Raw genomic sequence first — 26,725 nt, forward strand, 5'->3', positions numbered from 1 at the left:
TGGTTGGGAGTCCGCCTGCCGATGCAGGGGACACGGGTTCGCGCCCCGGTCCGGGAGGATCCCACATGCCGCGGAGCGGCTGGGCCCCGTGAGCCATGGCCGCTGAGCCTGCGCGTCCGGAGCCTGCGCTCCGCGACGGGAGAGGCCACAACAGTGAGAGGCCCGCGTACCGCCAAAAAAAAAAAAAAAGTGGGTTCCGACTCGGTAGGTTTGGAGCGAGGCCCGAGATTTCGCATTTCTAACGAGCTCCCAGCTGATGAGGGGTCCGGGGGTACACAGGTCACACTCTGAGTTGTAAAGATTCAGAGCAGACCTGACTTTGAATCCCAGGTCTTTCCAGCCATGAGCAAAGTTACTTAACTGCGCCGGGTTGGGGGTGAGGAAGGGGAAGGACCTGGGAGAAGGGGCAAAAGGAGCTGGTTTGAAGTCAGAGAGCGGAGGCAAGAGAATGCCAAGCTGGGAAGACAAGGCTGAGCACCGGAAGGTCTGGATCGAAGGGAATGAGGAGGCAGGGCTGTCCCAAGAAGCGTCTAATGTGGCAGCCGACATGGGCCACCCGTCTCTAAAGAGTGACCAGGACAATTACTCAGCCATAAAAAGGAATGAAATTGTGCCATTTGCAGAAACGTGGATGGACCCAGAGACTGTCATACAGAGTGAAGTAAGTCCGAAAGAGAAAGACAAATATATAATATTGCTTATATGTGGAATCTCGAAAAATGGTACAGATGAACTTATTTGCAAAGCAGAAATAGAGACACAGGTGTAGAGAACAAACGTACGGTTACTAATGGGGGATGGGGAGGTGGGATAAATTAGGAGATTGGGATGGACATATATACACTATTGAGACTATGTATAAAATAGGTAACTAATGAGAATCTCTTGTATAGCACAGGGAACTCTACACAGTGCTCTGTGGTGACCTAAATGGGCAGGAAATCCAAAAAGGAGGGGATATGGGTACACACATAGCTGACTCACTTTGCTGTACAGCAGAAACTAACACAACACTGTAAAGCAACTACAGTCCAATAAAAATTAATTAAAAATAAATAAAAAACAAAACCAAATAGAAATGTAAAAAAACAAAAAGAGCGACCAGGACATAACGTGTTTGGAAAAGATTTCTCTGCTCTGAGGGCAAGGACTCTGCCTCACAATCACCACTGTATTTCCCAGTGCCTGGTGAAATCCAAGGCACATCATCCATACTCCAAAAATATTGGTTCTTGAGTAAATTAACACTTTAGAAATGGAAGCAGCATCTTGTTTAAGGGCCAGTGTTCACAGCTAGAGGAAAGTGTGTCCAGGGGGCTGGGACTAGCCAACATCACACAAGCAGGGCACGGTCTTTGAGTAGGGACCTGAGTTGACCTTTCAACAGCTACAAATCGGCCATGCTTCCTTCACAAGCCACTGAGAAGGTTGTTACCAGGGAAGGGTTGAGTGGAGTATTTCCTCTAAAAATATACATAAACTGATTTGTTTTCTTGGGACACCTTTGCCAAGAGAAATGCCACGAAATCAGCATCTTGGCCGTGAAGGAAAGCAACAGCAAGTCTTTATCCAAATCACAGAGCCACGCGTGATGTACTCCCTGAGGCCGATGCACCAGCTTCAAGGAGGCAAAAAGGGATCAATGAATTTCTTTGTTAATCTTGATATTTGCAGGAAGCAAACAAACCAAGCGTTCTGCAAATCACCGGCTTTAAATCTTCAGAATTACTTATACTGGGGAGATTTGCACACAGCGGGCAGCAAACATTCTAATTGCTGTTAAGATCATCTGGTGTAATATGTTGGGGAAATGCAGTCGTTGAATCAGTTAAGCATGAACACACATGCTCACGGGCAGAATGCGAGTTTGCACACAGACACGCTCACCAGAAGTGTTTTAGTCACAGAGACAACATCTCATACGGGCAAAGAGGCTCTGCCTCTTCCAGACATTCACAGCACTAGGACCCAGTTCAATCTCACAAACGAATGGCCAAATTGTGCACAACCTTTGCTGTTCCTCTCTGCCCATTCTCTCTCTGAGTTCATTTGCAGTCAAGATGCCATGCTATCTATTTCTAACATATATTGTGCTGCAGTCACAAGGATTTGCAACCTGCAGCAGGAGACATTCAATCTACCCCACAGAAGTAAAGGCTCAAATGGAAACTCAAAGTCACGGCTATTTCATGTTGCCAAGTATTACAACCACACACGCCCACTTCTCCTACTAGATTAAAAACTCCTTGCAGGTATTACAACCACACACGCCCACTTCTCCTACTAGATTAACGTACGTAGCATGTCTTGTTCATTTCTTCATTCCTCAACTCTGTGTCTACCCCACAGTAAACAGGTAATCGCTATTTTTTAAACTGAATTCTTCCCCAGAATTAAAGTGAGAAGGAACAGAGAAGAATATGAAAAGGGGAAGGGACCTTCAAGGCCATTCTAGGTCATGGAAATGTTGTTAGTGGGTTTTAAATGCTGAAACTTACCATGAAAGGCACAGTGATAAAGCTTGCTGACTCCCAAATCACAGTGAAAATGCAAGACTCCATTTTTTTTGAATGATAATCCAATCCTGGGTTGATTTCCATTTATATCACTGAAACCATTTGAGGTCTTCCAGTCAAGTGTGAAATAATTCATTTAGCCCTTGGTGCATAAGAAGAACTTTTTAAAAAATCTGACAAGTTGTCACTAAGTAAATAATTTACCCATGACGAAGAAGAAGGCACAGTGTGGTTACCTGACTATTCTGATTAATGGGAAGCCACTTGGCTAAACCATACACAGGCCAAGTTGCAAAGAACTGAAGTGTTAGGTTGCACCATATATAACTGTCATTTCTAGTCAAAACCAGTAATTTCATATGGCTCAACCAAATACAATGAAAACACACACAGTACTAAAGGAAATCTACTGAACACAATTTGACATATTTACTATTTTATAAGGACTCAAACTCATTTGTTTAAAACTTATTTCATCTGATCATCCAGATATTAAGATGACCAATTCAGATGAGATGTGATCTCCACCATCACGGCTCATGAGTAAAAAGAAGAAACGTGATTTCCACTTCAGATGAATCACTGAAGCAGGAACCCAGAAGGAAGAGCTAGTCTGTGATGGAAAAGTCATTTTCCAAGTTCCCGGGAACATGGTTGTGAAGCATCATTTATAACTCTAAATACAGCCGGCAGACAGGACATGCGAGACTGGCCTGATCTGTTTATAATGACAGACACTGAAAATGCTTTGTTTTTTACTAACTCTCAGATATTAAATAGATTGCCATTTGTTCTCTCTCTTAATAAAAAGGTGTAAAATACGTATATGGAGAGATTTTTTTTTTAACTTTCTGATGGCTATAATTCACATAAAGAAACAAATGATCCTGACAGAAGTTATTGGTGGCAATAAGTTCTTGTTGAATGAATATATAAATGAAGGACACAATGGGGCCCATAAATATTGTGTGAGTTACCCAAAGTCCCTCAAATTCCTGTCTGCAGTGTCGTGGCCAACAGTAGCCTTTTCTATATCGGACTTTATATTTTAATTAATTAATTAATTTATTTATTTATTTTTGGCTGTGTTGGGTCTTCGTTTCTGTGCGAGGGCTTTCTCTAAGTTGCGGCGAGTGGGGGCCACTCTTCATCGCGGTGCGCGGGCCTCTCACTGTCGCGGCCTCTCTTGTTGAGGAGCACAGGCTCCAGACGCGTAGGCTCAGCAGTTCTGGCTCACAGGCCTAGTTGCTCCGCGGCATGTGGGATCTTCCCGGACCAGGGCTCGAACCCGTGTCCCCTGAATTGGCAGGCAGATTCTCAACCACTGCGCCACCAGGGAAGCCCTGACTTTATATTTTTTACCATCTGTATCAGTGACTCCCAAACTTTAAAGACTATAAGAACCATCTGAGGTCTCACTTGAAATACAAAGTCCTGAGCCCCAATTCCAGAGATTCTAATTTAATCAATACAGGGTAGAGCCCAGGAATCTGTAGTTCAACAAGAGCCTCAAGGGATTTTGATGCAGTTGCTCCACTGATGTAGGCAATGTTGTCCGACAACATTGTTGTTGTCCAACAAATTAAATATGACAAAGAAGGCCATTTTTTAATGCTAAAAGCTATAATTGACAGTGAAGAAATAACAGGTTTTCATATTTATGCACCAAAAAATATAGCAACTATCTTTATGAATCAATAAGGTAGATGCAAGAAGACATAGGGCAGAACCCACAAAAATAGTAGATATTAACACTCTAAGTACAAGCAATTCAAAGAGACAATGAGTAAAAATATAGGCTAAATAACATAATCAATAAGCTAGAACTTATGGATATGCGTCAAACTTTACTCTCAGAAAATAGACAATATGCCTTCTTTGCAACCTCAGGGAAAGAGTTATAAGAAACAGTCCCATCATTAATCATTAGAGAAATGCAAATCAAAACTACAATGAGATATCATCTCACACCGGTCAGATTGGGCATCATCAAAAACTCTAGAAACAATAAATGCTGGAGAGGGCGTGGAGAAAAGAAAACACTCCAGGATACACTCCAGGTCTATCCACCTCATTACAAATAACTCAGTTTCATTTCTTTTTATGGCTGAGTAATATTCCATTGTATATATGTGCCACATCTTCTTTATCCATTCATCTGTTGATGGACACTTAGGTTGCTTCCATGTCCTGCCTATTGTAAATAGAGCTGCAATGAACATTTTGGTACATGACTCTTTTTGAATTATGGTTTTCTCAGGGTATATGCCCAGTAGTGGGATTGCGGGGTCGTATGGTAGTTCTATTTGTAGTTTTTTAAGGAACCTCCATACTGTTCTCCACAGTGGCTGTATCAATTTACATTCCCACATTCGGACAACAATGTTGTCCGATCAGAATGCAATAGAATTTTAAATTCTTAATAAATTTTTAAAAAGCCAACCACCTGGAAATTTTTAAAAACTACTAAACAAATCTTGAGACCAGGGTAAATTGTAGCAATAAAAATACTTGAATTTCATTATCAGCTCAGAAAGCTAGGAAAAGAACAACAAAGTAAACCGAAAGGAAATACAAGGAAGGAAATAAAAAATATAAAAGCAGAAGTCAATGAGTTAAGAGAATAGAAAAATACAAAATGTAATCAATAAATCAAAATTCTGGTTTTTAAAAAGTAATCATCAAAATAAGAAAACCTTTAGCTAATTTAATCGGGGAAAAAAGGAAGAAAGAACAAAGATATAAAATAAGAAAAAAAGAGAGAAATAACCATTTAAACAAGAATTTTTTAAAAGAGAGACTAATTTGCAGATGTCTATAAACAAATTTGAAAGCCTAGATGAAATGGAGACTTTCCTAGGGAAAGGCAGTTTGCCAAGGTTGACTCCATTAGAGACAAAACTTTAACAGACCTACTCCCAGGAGAAATAGAGAAAACTATCAAGAAATTACTGCTTAAAAACCATCAGGACCAGATGGTTTCACAGGTGAATTCTACCCAACTTTCAAAGAGCAGATAGTCCTAATGCTCCATAGATAGTTCCAGAGCACTGAAAAGGAAAGAAAACTCCTAATTCTTTTTGTAATTTTTGAATATCTAAACCTCTTAAGGACAGTACAAAAAGAGAGAGAAAGAATTATAAATATTGATGCAAAATTTCTAAGTAAAATATTAGTGAATATTACATTAAGAAAAAAAAATGCATCATGACATAGTGGAATTTTTTCCAGGAATGAAAAGTTGGTTCAATATTAGGAAACCCAATAGTCTAATACACAATATTAATCGATATGGGGAGAAAATAATCTATGATTATTTGTATAGATACTGAAAGTACTTTTTAAAACCTTCAAAAATTCAACTCCTCCTAATAAAACTAAAAAAAAAAAAAAAAAAAAGGAATTGATGGATATTCTTAACATGGTAAAGAACTATACCATAGTTATAAAGCCAGCATTTTAATGGGGAAACAGTAGAGGCACTTCTATTAAGGTCTATTACGGTCAGGAACAAGGCATGGGTGCCAACTTGTTCTCCTAATTCAACATTGTTCTACAGGAATCAGGAAATGTAATCGACTACCAGGCAGACACCACCTTTAACCAAATCATCAACATTAACACCCCCAGGAATGAGACAAATAGATCCCATGTGCGTCCTCATAAGATGCACTGAGATAAACACATCACTTTTGTAGCATTCCTGCACCACAGCACAGCCTGAATCTAATTCCAAAAAAAACAGAAAAATCCAAATCGAGAGACATTTTTCAAAATAACTGGACTGCAGTCTTCAAAACTGTCCCTGTCATGAAAGACAAATAAATACTGAAGGACCATTTCGAAACAAAAAATCATGACAAATGAATGTAATACCTGATCTAGGACTTTCTTCTTCTATAAAGGACTTATTGAGACAGTTGGTGAAATCCGAAGAAGGTCTACAGACAGTAGATATGACAATATTATCATAGCGTACTGTGGTTATGTAAGAAAATGCCCTTGTTCTTAGGATACACACACTATTTAGAGGGAAAGGCACATCATGTGTGCAACTTACTCTCAAATGGTTCAGAGAAAAAATACGTGCATATAGAAAGATACAAATATTGTAAAATGTTGACATTTTTGTGGAATCAGGGTAAAGGGTATGTAGAATTTTTTTTGTACTATTCTTGCAACATTTTGTAAGTCTGAAGTTATACAGAAACAAAAATTTAAAAATAAACAATAATGATCATAATAACAACCTCCTCTGATTCCCAAAGCCCTCAGCTGCAGCCAGACGACTCTTCTCCCCTTCACGATAAAATCTGTCAAGCCTAGTTAATTTGCTCTCTCCATTTCCTCCCTCACGTTCCTTCCTTAACCAACCCCAATCAGGGTTAAATACCTTCGTCAAGATGATCAATGAACTTCCTGTTGCCAAATCCACTGACCACTTCTGGCATCTCAGTACCAGTCACTGCTAGGGACCCCTCCTTCCTTCTAGAAGCACTCTCTTCTATGTCACTGCGTTCTCCCGGATTTCTTACTTCTTCATTAGCTGTTCCTTCTCCACATCTTTTGCTGAATTCCTCTCCTCTTTCAGGAGTGACATCTAAATTCTGGAGTGACATAGCACTCAATGCTGTGCCCTAGCTCTCCGTAATGATCTCAGCCTTGATGGCCGTCTCTATGCTGATGCCCCAAAGGTGTACCTCCAACTCCCACCTCTCTCCTGAGTTCCAGACTCATCAATCAGTCACCTCTTTGATATCTCCAAGTGAATGACCAAAAGTCAAGTCAACCTTAACATGTTCAGTGTAGATTTCTTAAATATCTCCCCCAAATCTGTTTGTTTCCCTCAGCCCAGTAAATGGCACCACTTCCACGTACACATTTCTATCTGAAAACCTGGAGGTATTCCTTGTTTACCTCCAACAAAAATCTCTGTGTTTCTTTCTCCATCTCACTATGCTCACCCTAATTGGAATCACTATTACCTCCTACCTGAACTATCCTCCCAACTGGTCTCCTTGATTTACTCTTGCTCTCTGCAGCCCATCCTCCAACAGCAAAAAGAATGACCCTTTAAAAATATAAACCAGATCATGACACTTCCCCGTATCAAATCTCCAGTGGCTTCCATTACTATCAACATGAGTTTCCTAGGGCTGTCATAACAAAGTATCACAAATTGGATGGCTTCAAACAGGAGAAATTTATTCTCTCACAGTTTTGGAGGCCAGAAGTCTGAAATCATGGTATTTGGTAGGGCCAGGCTCTGAAGGCTCTAGGGAAGAATCCATCCTTGCCTTTTCCTAGCTTCTGGACATTGTTGACAATCCTTGGTGTTCCCTCTCTTCTAGGTGCATGACTCCAGTCTCTGCTTGTGTCTTCCCACAGCCTCCTTCCCTCTGTGTCTGTCTGCATCTCTGTGTCTCTCCTCTCCTCTGAGGACACCAGTCATCTTGGATTTAGGGCGCACCCTAATCTAGTACGACCTCATTTTAACTAAGTTCATTTGCAAAGACCCTATCTCCACGTTAGGTCACCTTCTAAGATTCCAGACAGAATTTCAACCCAATATGCCACTTTTAATCCCACTGGAATAAATCCCAAATTCTTTATCATTGTTCATGACCCTGCACAATCCGGTTCCTACCTACCTCTCCATCCTCCTTAAATCATTTGCCAGTCTACCTTATCAGTTCCCAAATAAAGCCAAACCCCTTCCAAACTCAGGACCTTTCTGAGGACCGTTCCTTCCGTCAGGAGCGTTTTTCTGCCAGATGTTTGCATCACTGGATTCATCCTCATCTCCTCTACTTCCTCAGTGGACCTTCTTTAAAGTACACCCTCGTTTCCAGCTACTCCACAGATTAGCACCCTGTTTATTTACTTCAACGCACTTATCACAATCTGTAATGATCTCGTGTTTGCTTTTTCCCAGTTTATTACATCTCCCATTACCGTCTCAGCATCCAACGTAGTACCTGTTAGATGGGAGCTATTCAATGAGTATTTGTTGAGTTAATGAATAAATTCAAATGCATACAGGAACTGCATCATACACATCTGTTAGAACTCCTACAGCACCTGCCCAAGGCTACGTTCATAGCCCTTGAAAATGTGGGTTGAAATCAACTAACTAATAAATGCCATCCATTTTCTCCATGCCACAATGTGTACTTACACAAGAATTCTCCTAATCAGACTTTGCAAGACAAAAGCAGTGGCTCCAATTCTGCCACCAGGGTTGCAAATAGTAAGAATTACGTATCTAGCATAGCATAGTCCCAGACTCATCAAACTGCCAATTACCAGAAATTGCCTAAGCATTCCCATGTGCAAAGTGGAACTGCATCCACCATGACGATAAGCCATGGCTGATTTAACTTCTTCAAGGTTATGTTATGAAATAGGACTGTGCTCCTACAAATTTCATTTGTAGCCATATAACACTGGAGAGTTATGGAGAGCTCAATAGTGTTATCAGGGGTCAAGTATACAGCAAGTGCTGCCCACGGAGGCATATCTCATTACTTCATCATCACAACATGTACCATTAAAGGAATTGTCCAGGGATAATAATTTGCAGTACATCTACTCGAAACAATTTTGTACTTATTTATTCAATTGAATTATTTATGTTATTCATAATGAAATGAAACACAAACAGCATTGGTTCCATCACGTCTTCCTTTGCTTTCATCTGGTTTGCTGCTTATGACTATTTTTATGCAAATGAGGTTATGATAACATTAAACATTTTCTACTGATTTTGCAAGAACAAATATGTTCTCTCCATATGCCACAGTCTCCTTTTCGCTGCATCCATCCTCAAAGTTCTGTTGGCTGATAAGAATTTCTTCTAAATTAACTCTTAGGACATTCCATCTGTAATACTGGTGAGCCTGTCTCCGTTTGCAATACCCATATAACACTCCCATTAATACCTGAATTTAGCCCATTTTGCCCAGTCCTCCAGAAGCCTTATTTACCTCTCCAGCTCCTATGGCACTGTAAATCTCACCTTGTTACAAAGCGTTGTGGCACTCCCCTGCTGCCAGTTTGGGGGATGTTTACTTGACTCACAGAGCAAAAACAATGAACTCCACACATAAAAAAGGTGTTGTGATTGCAGAGACGTTTGTTCTATTGATTATATTCAGGGCTGAGAAACAAATGTTTTCAGGAAAGTATTTCAAATAAGTATCCACTGGACCCACCAGAGTGGAATTAGGCAGGTTGCCTAAGAGGGACCCTCGTAGGCTAGCTTGGGCTTTCTTGCAGGGGTGTGTGTGTGTGTGTGTGTGTGTGTGTGTGTGTGTGTGTGTGTGTGTGTGTGTGTGTTTTATCTCAAAGTGCACTGATAGAGTGAGAGACACAGTAACTGGGCAGACAGGAAAATCCTCTAGAAACGTACACATTGCAGATTCAGTCTGGAGTCCCCAATAACAGCCATCACGGGAATTTCTGAGAATGACACGAGGTGAGCTGTTATCCTACAGTTCTCTCCAGTGCCAACAAACCTCACATAAAGTAATCAAAGGGTTATAGAAGCAAGAACCACCGCTGCTGTAAATTCCAACATTGGTTTGATTCAAGGTTATACATCAAGAATTCCATTTCCCGGGCTTCCCTGGTGGCGCAGTGGTTGAGAGTCCGCCTGCCGATGCAGGGGACGTGGGTTCGTGCCCCGGTCCGGGAAGATCCCACATGCCGCGGAGCGGCTGGGCCCGTGAGCCATGGCCGCTGAGCCTGCGCGTCCGGAGCCTGTGCTTCGCAACGGGAGAGGCCACAACAGTGCGAGGCCCGCGTACCACAAAAAAAAAAAAAAAAAAAAAAAAAAAGAATTCCATTTCCCATAGTCACATCTACATCTGGGGAAAGTGAATCTGGAATTCAATGACCCTGTGGGTTGTAAACAGACCACAGAGCAGATACATTTACGTAGACAGGACAAGGTTCACATTGGTTTCTACCCACTGATTCCAAGTTCCCTATGCAAGAAATTGAAGCTTGTCCAGAAAGCTCTCTAGAACAGAAATAAAGGGGAATCTCTTCTGCAGCCTCACTTTAATGCATTTAGATGCTAATCTTTTCAGGGCCCAATAAGAGATTAAATTAACTTTGACAATTCATAAACTTGGGGACAGCCAGGCTGGCACTACCTCCGGGAGATGTGGGAATCCTTTCTTAAAAATTAGCTAAGTCTTTGACCCCCATCATATTAATGACGCCCCTCGTAGCACAAATAGTATCTCCGCTTCGTATTTATCTTTCTACTCTGTATCTCTACGTTTGAAACGCTGCCAAGAGTTTCAACCATTTTATGGGGTATGATGAATTTCTAAAAGGAAAATCATTCAAGATGAGGCTGATTTCTATTCATTTTCATTCACTAAATAAACAGATGCACTCAAAGATATGGGATGGAAAGGAACAAGCCAGAGAGATGGAACGGACACAAGGTAAATCAACAAGGAACAGGAACTTCTCAAGCATGGGAACCCCTGCCCTGTTCTGCCCCTCATTTTCTCTTCCATCTGCCTCCAGAGAATCTCAGAAAATGGTAGGGGCCTAGGGTGCTCCAAATTTAAACATAAGAATCACTCAGGGATCTTGTGAAATAGTGTAGATTTACCAGTCTACTAGCTCTGCGGCTGGGCCAAGACTTGACATTTTTAACCAGCAGCCTTGGTGCTTCAAATGCAAAGACCACACTTCCTAAAACATGAAGGCCCACGGGTTCTCAATGTTTTGAGACACTGGGGTTATCTGGAGTTCCTATTAACGAGAAATTAATACTGATGCTTGAGCCCCACTCCCAGGGATTCTGATTTAATTACAGTAGGCCCTCCGTACCCATGGGTTCTGCATCCATGCATACACTCTGGGGTGAAGTCTGGGCTCCCAAAGTTAAAAGCTTCCCAGGTGATGTCAATGCCCAGTGAAGGCTGAGAACCTATGTCAGGCTTTCCCAAGAACCACCTGTGTGGAGAGACCAGGGGTCTTTAAGCAAGTAGGGTTGCAGGCCCTATACAAGCTTCCACGTGTCACTCTTGCAACTTCTGACACTTGTACCCCAGGAACGTTCCAGACCCCTGTCTGAATCACCATATTTATTCTAAGATTTCCATCTTTTCGTAACGGGCAGGAAATGATGAAAATGGAGTCATTTGATGCCCAGACCCCAGAACAACCTGGAGGATGAGGCAGCCCTTCCTCTGCCCTCTCTCGGCTGCACCCCCTACTCCCCACCCCTGCCCCTCACCAAAGGTTGGCTTCTGAGGCCCAGTCACCCTCCACACTGGAGCAGCTTCACAGAAAGTCTCCGAAATCAAAACTCCACTGAGTACAAAGGCTTTCTACAGCCAAGGCCACAGCTGAACAATGCCCACTCTTGCAAAACTCTCCTTACTACCTTAGAGGTTCTCAGCAGGGGGAATTAATTCCTAGAAAGCAGCCAGGACTTCAGACCAGGAACACTCCATATGGCCCAGCAACCTACATTTTTAAACAAGTTCCGAAGACCTCCCTTGGAGAAACACTTTAAAATATGGTTTTTAAACTATTCAGCCCTTTTCATCAAAAAGATGATTTTAATATGCGGGAAAAATAATCATTTCAATTTGTGAAAAAGTAAGAACACACATTACACCGTGCTGTGTTTTTGGTCTGACGACTGTGGATACGGCAGAGGAGAAGCAGGGGGCGGCTGTCCCATCCACCAGCCTTTACAAAGCCTCCTGTGCCCTCAGAACACCCGGCTGGACTTCCTCAACATGGAAGCTGTGGTGAATCCCAAAGGTAAGCCTCCTGATCTGTCCCGGAAGAGCCTTAGGAAGTGAGCGTTCCTTCCCAGGTGCTCACCACAGCCTGGTGTCCGTCTCAGGCCGGTCCCCTGGGATTCTGTGCTGACCTGGGGACAAGGGAATGCCCATTACCTTAGACTTGAGTTTTCCATATGGGAGTGAGGCACACAGCTGTACCCATATTTCATTTGGGTAGATACTTTCCTGCAGATTCTGTCATTAAATCTTGCGCGGTATTTTAAGGATTAGGGGTATCTACGGTAAAGGAGCTTGTAAAAAATAATCACAGCTAACATTTATTGATCAGATATCATTAATTCATGAGAAGGTCTCAGAGTCATGCCTGGTATATTAGTCTCTGCGGGTCACATGGAATAATCGATTTACCCTGCACAACGATTCTATGAAGTTGATATCACCGTTTCACATATGAGGAAACTGAGGCACAGAACGGTTAAATAACTTGCCCAAGGTTGCAGGGCTTGTAAGAGGCAAAGCTGGGATTATAACTCAGCCATATTTCCAAGTCTGTGCACTCGACCTCCGTGAAAAATTCTCTTATTAAGGCTTTTAAGTGACCCAGACATGCTTTTCATACCTAGGGAACCCCTGAAAGTGGGATGAACATTCACTTACAGATACTTCAGGAATTATCACCCTCACATATTGAAAGAGAGGGCGCCCCACCCCCGACCCCATGTGGATCTCCCGTCACTCTCCCACCCCCGAGCCAGGTGAGGACCAGCCCTAAGCAAAGAAGTTCTCCCTGGTTATGCCTCTAGGTGAAATCAACTTTTATGGTAAGACATTTCCTGAACCTAAGAAAATTACAGTATTTATTTTTACTGAGTTTCACCCACCCCCCAAAATACGGTATCTTTTAAAGAGGATTTCAACTATATTACACTATATACTAGGAGGTCTTAATAGGCAAGGGTTAATCAAATTCAGGATACTGCCCCTTTGGTAGTGGAATTTTGGTAGAGTTGGAAGGGGTAAAAGGGAACAAGAGAAGAAAACGTAGGAAGTAAACACACACAAGTACACAAACATACATGCACACACAAAAACACTTGCATACGCATGTACACAAACACACAGGCGTGCACTTACACTCACTTCCCCAAAGGCACTGTCCCGTCTCCAAGACTCAAAATGTTTTTGCCTTCTAATGATACCAGCATGGAGTAGAAAGTTCCATCCCACAGATATAGACGGGTAGGCAGAGGCAACTATGTGTGCGGGTATGTGCACAGGGCTCAAAGACACCCACGCAGCTGGGTTCGAATCTGGATTCCCTCGCTGCCCGACTGTGTGACCTCAGGCAGGTTGGTTCACCCCTTCAAATGCCCCTTCCCTCATCTATAAAACAAAGATGGTCACAGCTACTTCGGAGAGTGGTTAAATTTAAAAGAGATCAATAAAACATGCAGCACAGTGACAAAAACATAAAAGGCAGTCAATAAAGGGAATAATTATTGTGGTTAGCGGTTCAAAGACATTGCTAATCAGGCAACTACTTATTATTTCAACCAACAAGGATTTGTTGGATGGCTACCCTCTGTGCCCACATCTGTAAAAGAGAAAGTTTAACATAGGATTCCTGACCTTCTTTAAGGTGCTTTCACTCTAGTTGAAGACCAGCCTGTAAGACGCAGGATACCCATCATCAAAAGAATGACTCAGGAAAAAAAAAAAAAAGGCCAGTCACAGCTATAATTATCAAATGTGTCCTTTTCACAGGGGATGGAAAACTTGAGTTGGGTCTTGACCAATGAGTAGATGCATTACACTAAATGATAACACCGTAACTCACATACACACAGACTCAAAATACCCACTGGACTTGGATGATTGCAAATCTCTGCAGTCGGGCCAGACATCATTCCTGACCTCCCGACCCAAATATATAATCGTCCGCTAGATGTGACGTGAAGATGGTCCACAGACATCTCACACCATATGTGTCCAAAGCAGACATTGTTGGACTACAGCAACTTAGAATTGGTGGCAATAAGGAAAAGAGGAGTCTTTGTGAGTGAAGCAAAATGAATTCCAAAGAAAGCTGACATCTGGATTTATAAGCAGGAGGCCAAAGGAGAAACTGAAGATAACAGCAGTAGAAACTGCCCATAAATTACCTACATGGTCTCGGGGGAGAAAGCAAGCCACAAAATGTATGCAGGGATCTCAGCTGTGGCTTTAACAAGCTCAGACAGATTTCTGTGCTGCTAGGTGGCCCCTCCCCCTTATTATGAGATAAGTGGGCAGGCAGATAATTAATATGCCACAACGTGATATAGAATGGGATATCTTGGCAAGGGAAAGGAGTGGCGGTTAATAAAGCCTTGTCTGGCTTCTGGTGTCTGCAAACATCACCTCCTCGCTGGCACACACATAGTCAAATAATGAATAAAGCCAGACAGATTAATCTCATGGTTCCCTCAAGAAAGCCAGAACTATGGGCAACCCTGGACAAGCAGCATTGCTACCCCACCTCCCTGCAAAACATGAACCTCTCTGCAGGATTCTCTCCCAGTTAATGAAATCACTTCCACTCTGTCTCCCAAGCTAGAAACTTCTGATTGCACCCAATTGCCCCACATCCAATTAACTGACTCATCTCACTGATTCTTAGTTTTTCTTGAATCGAGCCCTTCCACTCCATCCCTGCTCAGTCCTTGGTTTTTTACAGAGAAATCACTTCCGTGAAAGGAATAGGATAATTATAAGACACTCACTGTATTATCAAGTCTTTCTCTTTTGTCAAGCAATGCCTAGCAAATGGTTGGCGCTCAACAGGTGTTGAGTGGGAAAAGAAGAGATTTTATTTAGCCATCCTGCTCCCAGCCTCCAATGCCTCTAACCTTTCTCCACATTCTTGTCACGGTTAAACATTATTTTTTTTAAGAAATTACCACAAAAATGCAATCTTGACTCAAGTCCTTCATTGGCATCCAATGACAACGACGAACATCCCCACCTAACACAGCGGTGGCACGTAAGGTGCTTTACAACCTGCCTCCCCCTTTCCCTCCAACCTCTTCTTCCAAGATTCACTCTGGAGACCCTATGACTCAACCCAAAGTTTCTGTGCTGTTCCCCCAGCCCTGAAATCCAAGAACTTTCCCAGTCCTCTTGCACATGCTGTTCACTCTCTCCAATGTTCTGTCTTTACCATTAAGATCAAGGTCACCTCTGCGCTGCCCTCTGACTCTCCCAGAAGTGTACATCCCCTTATCTTAGTTTCTAAGGTCCTGTGAAAACAAGTCAAAGGATTGCAAAGCCCCACCTGCCTCCCCCACTTGCTTTGATTTCTTAGGGGGCCAAGATGTGCCTTGTTTCTCACCATGTCTTTAGCACAGTGTCTGGCAGACTGGGAACTTCAGTCAAAAATCATTTTCCATGATTTAAAAAAAAAAAAAAGAAGGAAAGAGAAGAAAATGAAAAGCAAAAAAACAAAAAACAGACCAAAGAAGTAGCACAGAGTCTGGAAAATAAGCCCATTTATGTATAAAAAGTACAAAATGTATTCCATTTAACAGCTCCAAATAAGAGAAAGAGAAGCGTTATTTCCAAAATCATTTTGAAAAAGCTGCTTTGAAAAAAAAGGACAGACATTTGAAACAAAAGATACATATCTTGTACCATATTCCAAAATAAGCTCTGGATGGATGGAGGAGTGAAACATAGAGTCATGGAAAAGGAACACAAAACAGAATAGAATATTTATAAGTACTCTTTCTCTGCTTTAAAGCAGTGAAGAAATGAAGATGGAAAGATTGACAGTTGGGGGTTCATACAAATTTAAAATATCTGTCCAGGGGAAGAAAAAAAATCACAGAATTAAAATAAAACAGAAAACATTTTGGAATCCATTTGCATGAAATGTGACCAACAAATGGTTAATCCCACTATTACCCCCAAATTCATTCATATTTATAAGAGAAACAACTCTGTCAAGAGTAGTGTAATAATAAACCAATAAGAATTAAAGCAACTTGAGGTTCTGTATAAAATTGCAATGAAATTAGCCAATTTCAGTTCTCTAAGCTCAAGAGAGCTTTTGGGCAGTGTCACAAGCAAGATCTTGCCCGTGGATGGATAATTCCTCCTGGGCTTGGGCTGCACGGGGAGGAAAGAAAGTGGTCTGGCCCCAGACAGCTGCCTCCCTTCCTATCCCCTGGGCTCAAATATCAGAGGAGCAGCTCCTACAGGCAAGGCCCTTGCCCTTCTTTGGCGGCAAGGATGAATTTGCAACTAACCAAGGTTAATTTGGTACCTTTGGCTGTGGAGCCCAGAATTTATAACGCTACCTCTGGTTACCATGTATGACCTGTGAGCAAGCTCTCAAGTTCATCTTTAATTTCACCTTCAAATTCATCCTCCATATAGCTGCCAGAAAAATCTAAAAAGGCAGAAGTGGTCACATCATTCAACCCAGTTCTCCAACTCTTTCTTCTATTATACTTTCACCCTTCTACCTTGCACTTAATTTTTTGGTGTAGATTTACATTTGTGCATAATGAAACTTTTATTTTATTAAAACAAAATATATACAGTCTTATACCATTTCTGTACTCTCAATGTTTCTAAATAATAATCATTATGCTGCAATTCCTGATGTTTAAATTTTAGATATTTTCAATTGATTTTCTGTTTCTGACCATAAAGGTTTAATTTTCTTATACTACCCACACCTCACATACACATTTTGCCTCTTCTTTCTTCCAACAGAGTTATACCATAATTTGTGGTTTAATACCTATTCAATATTTGTATGATTATACTGTTCACAGCTCAGCCACAGAATATATGGAATTGCAATTCCTTTCTTGAGGAACTTTTGGTTTTATTCTGTGCTAATAATTGCTTTCCTTTTTTCACAAGCTTTGTGTGTGTGTGTGTGTGTGTGTGTGTGTGTGTGTGCCCATCACTAATTCAGTTCCAAACTTTCTGAAAGAATGGTAAAAATTTTTTTTTGTTTGCAAAGACAACAAAAGCAAAACTAAATAAGGGGGACTAAATTCGTTTCTTCACAGCAAAGAAAACCATCAACAAAATGAAAAGACGACCTACTGAATGCGAGAAAGTATTTGCAAATCATAAATCTGATGAGAGATTAATATCTAAAATATATAAAGAATTAATATAACTGAACAGCAAAAAAAACCCCATACAATCTGATTTTAAAATGGGCAGAGGATCTGAATAGACACTTTCCCAAAGAAGATATACAGATGGGCAACAGGTGCATGAAAAGATGCTCAACATCACTAATCATCAGGCAAATGTAAATAAAAAACAATGAGAGGGACTTCCCTGGTGGCTCAGTGGTTAAGAATCCGCCCGCCCATGCAGGGGACACGGGTTTGAGCCCTGCTCCGGGGAGATCCCACATGCCGTGGAGCAACTGAGCCCGTGCACTACAACTAGTGAGCCTGCGCTCTAGAGCCCGTGAGCCGCAACTACTGAGCCCGTGCACTCCACAAAAAGAGAAGCCACCGCAATGAGAAGCCCGCGCACTGCAACGAAGAGTAGCCCCCGCTGGCCTCAACTAGAGAAAGCCCACGCGCAGCAACGAAGACCCAATGCAGCCAAAAAAAAAAAAAAAAAATGAGATATCACCTCACACCTGTTACAATGGCTATTAACAAAAAGACTAGAAAAAACAAGTGTTGGCGAGGATGTGGAGAAAAGGGAGCCCTTTTGCACTGTTGCTAGATATGTAAACTGGTGCAGCCACTATGGAAATCAATGTGGAGGTTTCTCAAAAAATTAAAAATAGAACTACCATATGATCTAGCAATTCCACTTCTGGGTATTTATATAAAAAACAACAAAAACACTAATTCACAAAGATATATTCACCCTCCCCATGTTTACTGCAGCATTATTTACAATAGGCACAATATGGAAACAAACTAAGTGTACACAAAGGGATGAATGGATAAAGAGAATGTGATACATATAGGTATGAGTCAGCCATAAAAAGAATGAAATCTTGCCAATTGCAATGACATGAATAGACTTTGAGGGCATTACGCTAAGTGAAGGAAGTCAGAGAAACAAATACTGTAAGATCTCACTTATACGCAGACTCTTAAAAAACAAACCCAAGTTCATTGACAGAACAGATCACAGTTGCCAGAGGTGAGGAGGGGGTGGGGATGGATGAAGTGAGTCAACAGGTACAAACTCCAGTTATAAAATAAGTCATGAGGATGTATTGTACAGCACGGTGGCTATATAACCTGGTATTAGTTTCAGGTATATAACATAATGATTCGATATTTGTGTATATTTTGAAGTGATCACCACAATAATTTATTTATCTAACCTTTCATTGAACTATTTATTTCTATCTTATTCTTAACTTCCAGGATCTCTTGTTCATTCTCTGATTATCACTTTAACATAGCACTTGATACTTATTTTGTGAATAAAACAAAACATTCCATGAACTAAGACATTAATTATAGTTTTAAAGTGTGTCTGTTTCCTCCAAATGCCTTTTCTATTGTTCTTCTTCTTGTTGTTAAGGCCCTTTATAATAGAGAGTCTCCTGAAATGTCTAGGGATCCTGGTTCTCCTTTCTTATTTTAGAGTAAGACAGCTCTGTGTAGATGCATGAGCCTTACTAATGTTTAATGAGTAGAACCCAGACATTTCGGGGATGCGGGGGACCTATCAGATCTATTGGCATTTCTCTTAGGTTGAATGGCTTCCTTAGAGTGGATTCTTCCAAATCTGGACTACAGGAGTGTGAAAGCTTGGAGAGGTAATGAGGTCAAGGGTGTCCCCACTTAGTACACAGCCCTATCCTCTGTCATCTTATGAACTAAAGCCCAGAGTTCATCTTCTCCAGGGAATAAACCTCCCATGTTCCACCAGGTAGGGAAGGGCAGTGTCTGGCTCTGTAAAGTTGAAGAAAGGATCTGGGGACACAGCTATAACCCTTCTATTCAAATCTACCTCCCAGCCATCAGAGGTACCCAGAACCTCCAATTCCTGAGTCTCTGGGGTTCTGAGGTGTGACTAGGCTACATTCTTCTGCCCTTCCTACCACTTCCCATCATAAGTAGAAGGTTGGGTCTCAGCCTCATCCAGTTTGCTATGTCAGTTACCATTCATCCATCCTCTTTCCATCTTCCAAAACTTTGTGGGTGTTTCTTCCCTGCTGTGGGAGCCTAACCTGTTTTTGTCCCTTATAGGCTGTCATCCTCTGTAGTCCTTTACTATCATCTTAGTAAAGTTTCCGGAGGGACGAAATCTAAGTGGTATATTCCAGCGGTCCCCAAACTTTTTGGCACCAGGGACCGGTTTCCTGGAAGACAATTTTTCCATGGGCGCGGGATTGAGGGGGAAGGGGATGGTCCAGGCGGTAACGCGAGCGATGGGGAGAGGCAGATGAAGCTTCACTCACTCGTCCACCACTCACCTCCCTCTGTGCGGCCCGGTTCCTAACAGGCCACGGACCAGTACCGGTCCACAGCCCGGGGGTTGGGGACCCCTGGTATATTCAAGCCACCATGCTACACTAGAGAGCACTACAGAGCTGTGTATTCCTCCCTGGGCGTGCCATGTTTTTATTTGCATCCCCAGCTCTGCTCTTGCTATTCCCCTTCCTACTTGTCTTTATCTGTCTCCTCTCTTTAATTTTCTAACCCTTAATGGGCCTTCAAGATTAAGCTTATGCATCATCTCAAGCAGGAAACCTTCCCAGGTCCTCCCTGTACATACTGTGTATGTCTCTGGCCTGACATACCCACATAGACCACAATGTGCTGGACTGATCTGCTTGCACATCTGTCTCCCTCCCTAGACAAGAGTATGTAGGCAAGGAGTATCTTATCCAATGTTCTGCCTCTAGTGTTGGGAAAACCACCTGGTACCTGATATGTGCTCACTGATATTGTTCAACTGACCCATTTCCACTAAGCTCCATGTTGGAAGCATCTTCATTCTCACAGGACTACAAAAATTACAGCTCTGTTTATTTGCCAACATCCAAATAAGAAAGGCTAATCAGAGAGCACCAGGAAATGAAAACAGCCAGATGTTTTTGAGAGCAAAAGTCCAGGAACACAAAATAGCTTCCAACAGGGGTGATGTATGTTTTCCTAGTGATTCAAAATGAATATATGCTTATTAGGCAGAGAGAGAGATTTAACAGTTTTTTCAGCTAATGCTGCAATTTTAAATCCATTTAAGATAATTTTCCTTATCTTGAATCTATTTTTCTCAGAAACCAGGATACTTAACTGATTTGTACAAAATCCATTTGAAAAAGAAATAATCTATTCTAAGCAAGGGCACACTGCAAATGAAAGAAAGAGAGACACCACAAATCTAACAGAAGATGAAGCATCTGTTTGAAAAGCCAAGGAGGACTACTGCCTAGAAAATAGGATGTTTTCCCCCAGCATCTTGATTTTCCCACCAATCTCTCGTCTCTCTTTCACAAGAGAAAACAAATAATTCTTAAATCTGAGAGCACAGAACAAAGACCTCTCATAAACCAACCAAGACGCAAACCAACTGTTTCAAAGGTAAGAATCTCAAACAAAATTTGTAAGTTGAAACAATCACAGGATGTACTCTTTCACCTACCAGCTGGGAAAAGCATTATTTAAATGCTAGTACCCAGTTTGGGAAGGATCTAGTAAAATTCCAATAGGAGCAGAAACTTCTATAAACTTTCTGGAGGAAAATGTCACTATATGTATCTAGAGCCTCCAAAAGTACTCCTACAATGTGATCTAAGGATTACACCTTTAGAAGTGTGGATTAAGAAAGTAAATATCAAATCAATATACATAAAGACTTGAGTGGGGAGATATTCCTCAAAGTACTATTTATAATAATGAAAAATTGGAAATAATCTAAATTTCTAACAATGAAAATAATGATCATAACTAATAACATCAGAAAATGCCCATGAAATAATAAATGAAAAAAAGCATAAATGAAACATCATATGCTCATAATCTGTATAGAAAATAGACTCAAAGACAAAATACTAGTATTTTACCAGTTACCACCTCTAGGTAATGAGATCATGTTGATTTTTAAATTTTTACTTAAAAATTTTTTGTATCACGGACCTTTCTCTATGCTTCTGTATTACTTTATAAAAATTAAAAATTCTTATTTAGCTCTATTTATTTTCATAATCAATAGTACTATTTATTGATTATGGAGGAGACGAGATAAAAGCCCCTCCACTAGTTACAAGTAACACAAGAAAATGTCACAGACATGGGTCTACGCCCAACCATCTGATAAAGCAAGCTCCTCTGAATGACTGAATCAGAACTTACTTTGTGGGACGATAATCCGGAATGGAACGATCCAGTGAAATTTTTTCACTGAGGTAGGAATTGTAGCCATACTTCTCATGGGGTCCCTTGGCTTTCTCTTCTTCAGCTGGGGAAAGGGTAGCAGGAAGGCCCCCTTTGCCCCGCCCACCATAACCTTCAATGAGCCCAAGGGATTTAGATAAACCTAGAAAAAGGAGGGGGAGAAAAAGAATTATTTGAAAACCACCATACCGGGATATGCCACTCAGGCTCAGATATAGCTTCAGTGGAAATTTTAACATTACCCGTCACAGAAAAAATTATGTTCTCAATTTATTGATATCGGAATATGCCCTGAACACATTTCAACTGAGAGGAAGGTCAGAGCAACTGTGAGGTGTGGGGTTAAGGCTCACCCATGAAGAGCCTCTCCCTCCTTTTGGGAAATGGGGTGGACAGCAGGGGCGGTCTATAAAAGGGAGAGACTGCCAAAAGCAGGGGACATGTGGACCAAGGAAGACACACAAAATGGGACAGAACTGGGGCTGTCATCCCTGCCTGATTTCTTTTCTTCATGATCAATTACCACAAGGCTAGATATTCCAGGAGATGCCCAGTACAACACAGAAAAGGCAGTAATAAGGAACTTCCAGGCTGCAGGTGTTTTTGCTTCATTTGAACAGAGAATAATATACAGATTGATTTTATCATGAGTTTAAAGTGTGTAACCATCTGCCACCGTTCTATACCTAATGGTTTTATTTAAATCTCATTTAAATGGCAAAAGGAAATACAAAATGTTTGAGAATAAATCACAGAGAAGAAAAACCCATAAGAGTGATAACCATGCCCAGTAGAGTAGAAGGCCTCTGTAACAAGCCTCAGTGAGCAACTGCACATTCCCAGGATGGTGGTAGCTTTATACCTACTGTTCCATTAAACGATACACAGCTTGATGGGTAATTTTTATTTTTTTTTATTTTTTATTTTTGTGTGTGTGTGTGGTATGCGGGCCTCCCTCTGCTGTGGCCTCTCCCATTGCGGAGCACAGGCTCCGGACGCGCAGGCTCAGAGGCCACGGCTCACGGGCCCAGCCGCTCCGCGGCATGTGGGATCCTCCCGGACCGGGGCGCTAACCCGGTTCCCCTGCATCGGCAGGCGGACGCGCAACCACTGCGCCACCAGGGAAGCCCGATGGGTAATTTTTAAATCCTACAGTTATGGAAGGTTTTACTTCTCGGCTTGAAAACTTTCGCTGTTAAGGGCTCTCATTCTCTTTTGCTATTTCAAATGCTCAAGCTACCCTGTTCGCCATCAGGCATGTGCACACACACACCCCCCACTTCCTGCCACAGTCAGGAAGACCATGGACCAGAGATGTAAAAAGCATCCTCGGCTTTCATGGAGGGCAGACCACAAAGCCTAGGAGGACCATAAACTCCCAGGAAGGCATCCTCAAGCAAGTCAAAGGCCAGTAAATCTGCTCCAGTCACAGGATGGTCCTCCACCCCATAGTGGCAAGACCTGTATTCCCCTTCCTGCTTCTCTGAAAATAAAAAATTATTTTCTGTGATATAAAATCAAAAAGGAAAGGTTCAGCAAGCATCTCAGGATTGGTCTCAAGTGAACATCATTTTTCTACCTGAGAATCATTTCCACCGTCCATGGTGTTCTTTGGGAACCCTGACATCTATTCTGCCCTCCACCAGCCCAACAGAGAAACCATCAACTGAGAACTGGATTACTCCAACACTTCCTGGTCACAGGAGGTGACCTGCTTCCTGGTCTTTAATCTCTCACGCCGCATCACCGTGCACCAACCATGCCAATAACATCATCTTCACTGTGCTCCAAAATCTATAAGGACTCGTCCCAGGTCAAGTACAGACACCTGTGTTGGATTTTAAAATCTCCCGATAGGACATGTCTAGTGGGAATGCACAATGGTGCAGCTACTTTGGAAAATACTTTGGCAGTTCTTCAAAATGCTAAGCGTAGTTTTACCATATGATCCAGCAGTTCCATTTTTTACCCTAGAGAAATGAAAAGATATGCCCACCTTGAAAACTTGTACACAAATGTTCATAGAAGCATTATTCATATTAGCTGACATATCAACTGACAAGTGAATAAAACAAAATGTGGTACATCCACACAGTGTGATATTATTTGGCAATAAAAAACTATCTTTTTTAAAAAAGTACAGATCTTCCTCAACTTACAAAAGAGTTACCTCCCGATAAACCCATCATAAGTTGAAAATATTGTAAGTTGAAAATGCATTTAAAACATCTAACCTACCAAACATCATAGCTTAGCCTAGCCTCCCTTAAACGTGCTCCGAACACTTACCTACAGTTGGGCAAACTCATTCTAACACAAAGCATGTTTTATAATAAAGAGTGTTGAATATCTCATGTAATTTATTGAATACTGTACTGAAAGTGTAAAACAGAATGGTTGCGTGGGTACAAAATGGTTGTAAATGTGTTGGTTGTTTACCTTCATGTTACATGACTGACTGGGCACTGTGGCTCGCTGCTACTGTCCAGCATCTTAAGACAGTACTGTACTGCATATTGCTGGCCCAGGAAAAGATCAAAATTCAAAGTATGGTTTCTACTGGATGCTTATCACTTTTGTACCATCATAAAGTCAAAAAAAATCATAAATCGAACCACTGTAAGTCAGAGACTGTCTGTAGTGATATATACAACATGAGTGAACCTTGAAAACATGCCGAGTAAATAAAGCTGGACAGGAAAGACCACATACTGTATGGTTCTGTTCACCTGAAATGCACAGAATAGGCACATCTATAGAGATAGAAAGTAGATCTGTATCTGCTTAGGGTGGTGGGTATTTGGGGAGGGAATGGGGAGTGACTGCTAATGTGTATCGAGTGTCTTTTTGGGCGATGGAAATGTTCTGGAAATAGAGTGTGGTGATGTTTGCACAACTTTGTGAATATACTAAAAACCAGTAAATTGTACACTTTCAGTGGATGAATGATATCATGTGAAAAAATCTCAATAAAGCTATTTTTAAAAACCCACTTATGGGGGCTTCCCTGGTGGCGCAGTGGTTGCGCGTCCGCCTGCCGATGCAGGGGAACCGGGTTCGCGCCCCGGTCCGGGAGGATCCCACATGCCGCGGAGCGGCTGGGCCCGTGAGCCATGGCCGCTGAGCCTGCGCGTCCGGAGCCTGTGCTCCGCAACGGGAGAGGCCGCAGCAGAGGGAGGCCCGCATACCACAAAAAAAACAAAAAAAAACAACAAAAAAACCCCACTTATGATAGACAATTCTATTTCCAGCAAGATGGAAGGCTAAAACAACAGGAAAACTTTCCAATAAACTACGTAGAAATTCTGAATGAAAACTTTTTTAATACTGTAAATGCATAGCTGAGCTTGCAAGAAGTTAAAGGAGATGCCCAGAGGTAAGTTATAATCAGAGTTGAGACTCTATCTGCTGGGATGGGGTGAAGGATGCATTGCTCATTAACTAAAGGCTGGCGTTTTGGAGCTCAAACATGCACAGAATACGAGACCTTTTGTATGCCTTAAACGTTTCATAATTTCTAATTATGAAGGTACTGAGTTGATCAGTGGCCCCCTGTCTACTCTGAACCTATGAGTATGACTTTATTTGGAAATAGGGGTTTTGCATATGTAATCAAATTAATATAACTGGTGTACTCATATGAGAAAAATTTAGAGATAGAAACACAGATACACAGAGAGAAGAAGGTCATTTGACAACAGATATTGAAGGATACAGCTGCAAGCCAAGCAATGGCCAGGACTGCTAACAACTCCCAGAAGCTAGGAAGAGGAAAGGGAGGGTTACTTCCTAGACCCTTCAGAGATAGCATGGCTTGGCCAACATCTTGATTTCAGAATTCTAGCCTCAAACTGTGAGACAAAAAATTTCTGTTATTTTAAGCCATCAAGATTATGGTAATTGGTTATAGTAACTACACAAAATGAATACAATCAATATCAAAAAAACAGAGTGGAATTGGATAAAGAAAATATAGACCATGACAATACTAACCAAAAGAAAGTTGGAATCACTCTATAAACATCAGATAAAAACAGACTTCAGGGCAAACAGCCTTATGGGGATGAAGAAGGTCGTTACATAATGATAAAAGTAACAATCCACCAGAAGCTCTTAGGAATTACAAACTACCAAGCACCTAACAACATAGCTTCAAATTACATAAAGCAAAAATGGACCACATTACAAGAAGAAATGAACAAATCCACAATCATAGTGGGAAATATTAACACATCTCTCAGTACTGAACAGATAAGGACAAAAATTTAGCAAAGATACGGTAGAACTGAACAACAAAATTAAGATGTTTGATCTAATGGACATTGCACCTGACCTTCTAATAATCGTATATTCTCTAAAAGAGATATGGAACATTTAAACAATTGACAGGCCACAAACAAGTCTCAACCTAGCTTACAGATCATCTTTGAACATAAAGCAATAAAAAACAGAAGCCAGCAGTAAAAATACCACAAAGGATTCACAAATTTGGGCAGTTTTAAAAGACTTATAAAACAAATGTGGGTCAAATAATTAATCATATTGCCATTAGAAGTTACATGAAACTAACAGAACATGAAACAGTACATCTCAAAACTTGTAGGATCGTGCTAATGCAATACTTGGAAGTAACTATATAAATGCACATATTAAGGGGGGAAAGGAAGAACTGATAATTAATACAGTAAGCATCTAACCCAAGGAATTACAAAAAAAAAAAAGAAAGAGGAAGCCCAAAGAAAGCAATAATAAACAAAAGAACGAAAACTAATGAAACAAAAGAAAGACATCAAGGAAGAAAGGAGTAACAGGGAGGGATGGAGAGAGAGAGGAAGGAAGGAAGAAAGGAAGGAACGAAGGGAGGGAGGGAGGGAGGAAAGAGAGAGAGAGAAACTAAAAGAAAAAAGGATGGGTGGGAGGAAATAACCTCAGCAAGACTGGGGATAAAAAGAGAGAGAGGGGCTTCCCTGGTGGCGCAGTGGTTGAGAGTCCGCCTGCCGACGCAGGGGACGCAGGTTCGTGCCCCGGTCCGGGAAGATAC

General features: G+C 41.4%; 1 protein-coding gene across 1 annotated transcript in view; it reads right to left on the bottom strand.

Annotated features, from left to right (window-relative positions):
• GALNT17 (polypeptide N-acetylgalactosaminyltransferase 17) overlaps nt 1–26,725 on the bottom strand; it is a 477,148-nt gene that overhangs the window by 255,309 nt on the left and 195,114 nt on the right. The window contains exon 2 of the mRNA XM_024122980.2: nt 21,643–21,826. Coding sequence (XP_023978748.1) covers nt 21,643–21,826 — 184 coding nt within the window. The remainder of the gene's footprint in view (nt 1–21,642; nt 21,827–26,725) is intronic.

This window comes from Physeter macrocephalus, chromosome 14, assembly GCF_002837175.3.
Source record: "Physeter macrocephalus isolate SW-GA chromosome 14, ASM283717v5, whole genome shotgun sequence".
Classification (NCBI taxonomy): Eukaryota; Metazoa; Chordata; class Mammalia; order Artiodactyla; family Physeteridae; genus Physeter; species Physeter macrocephalus.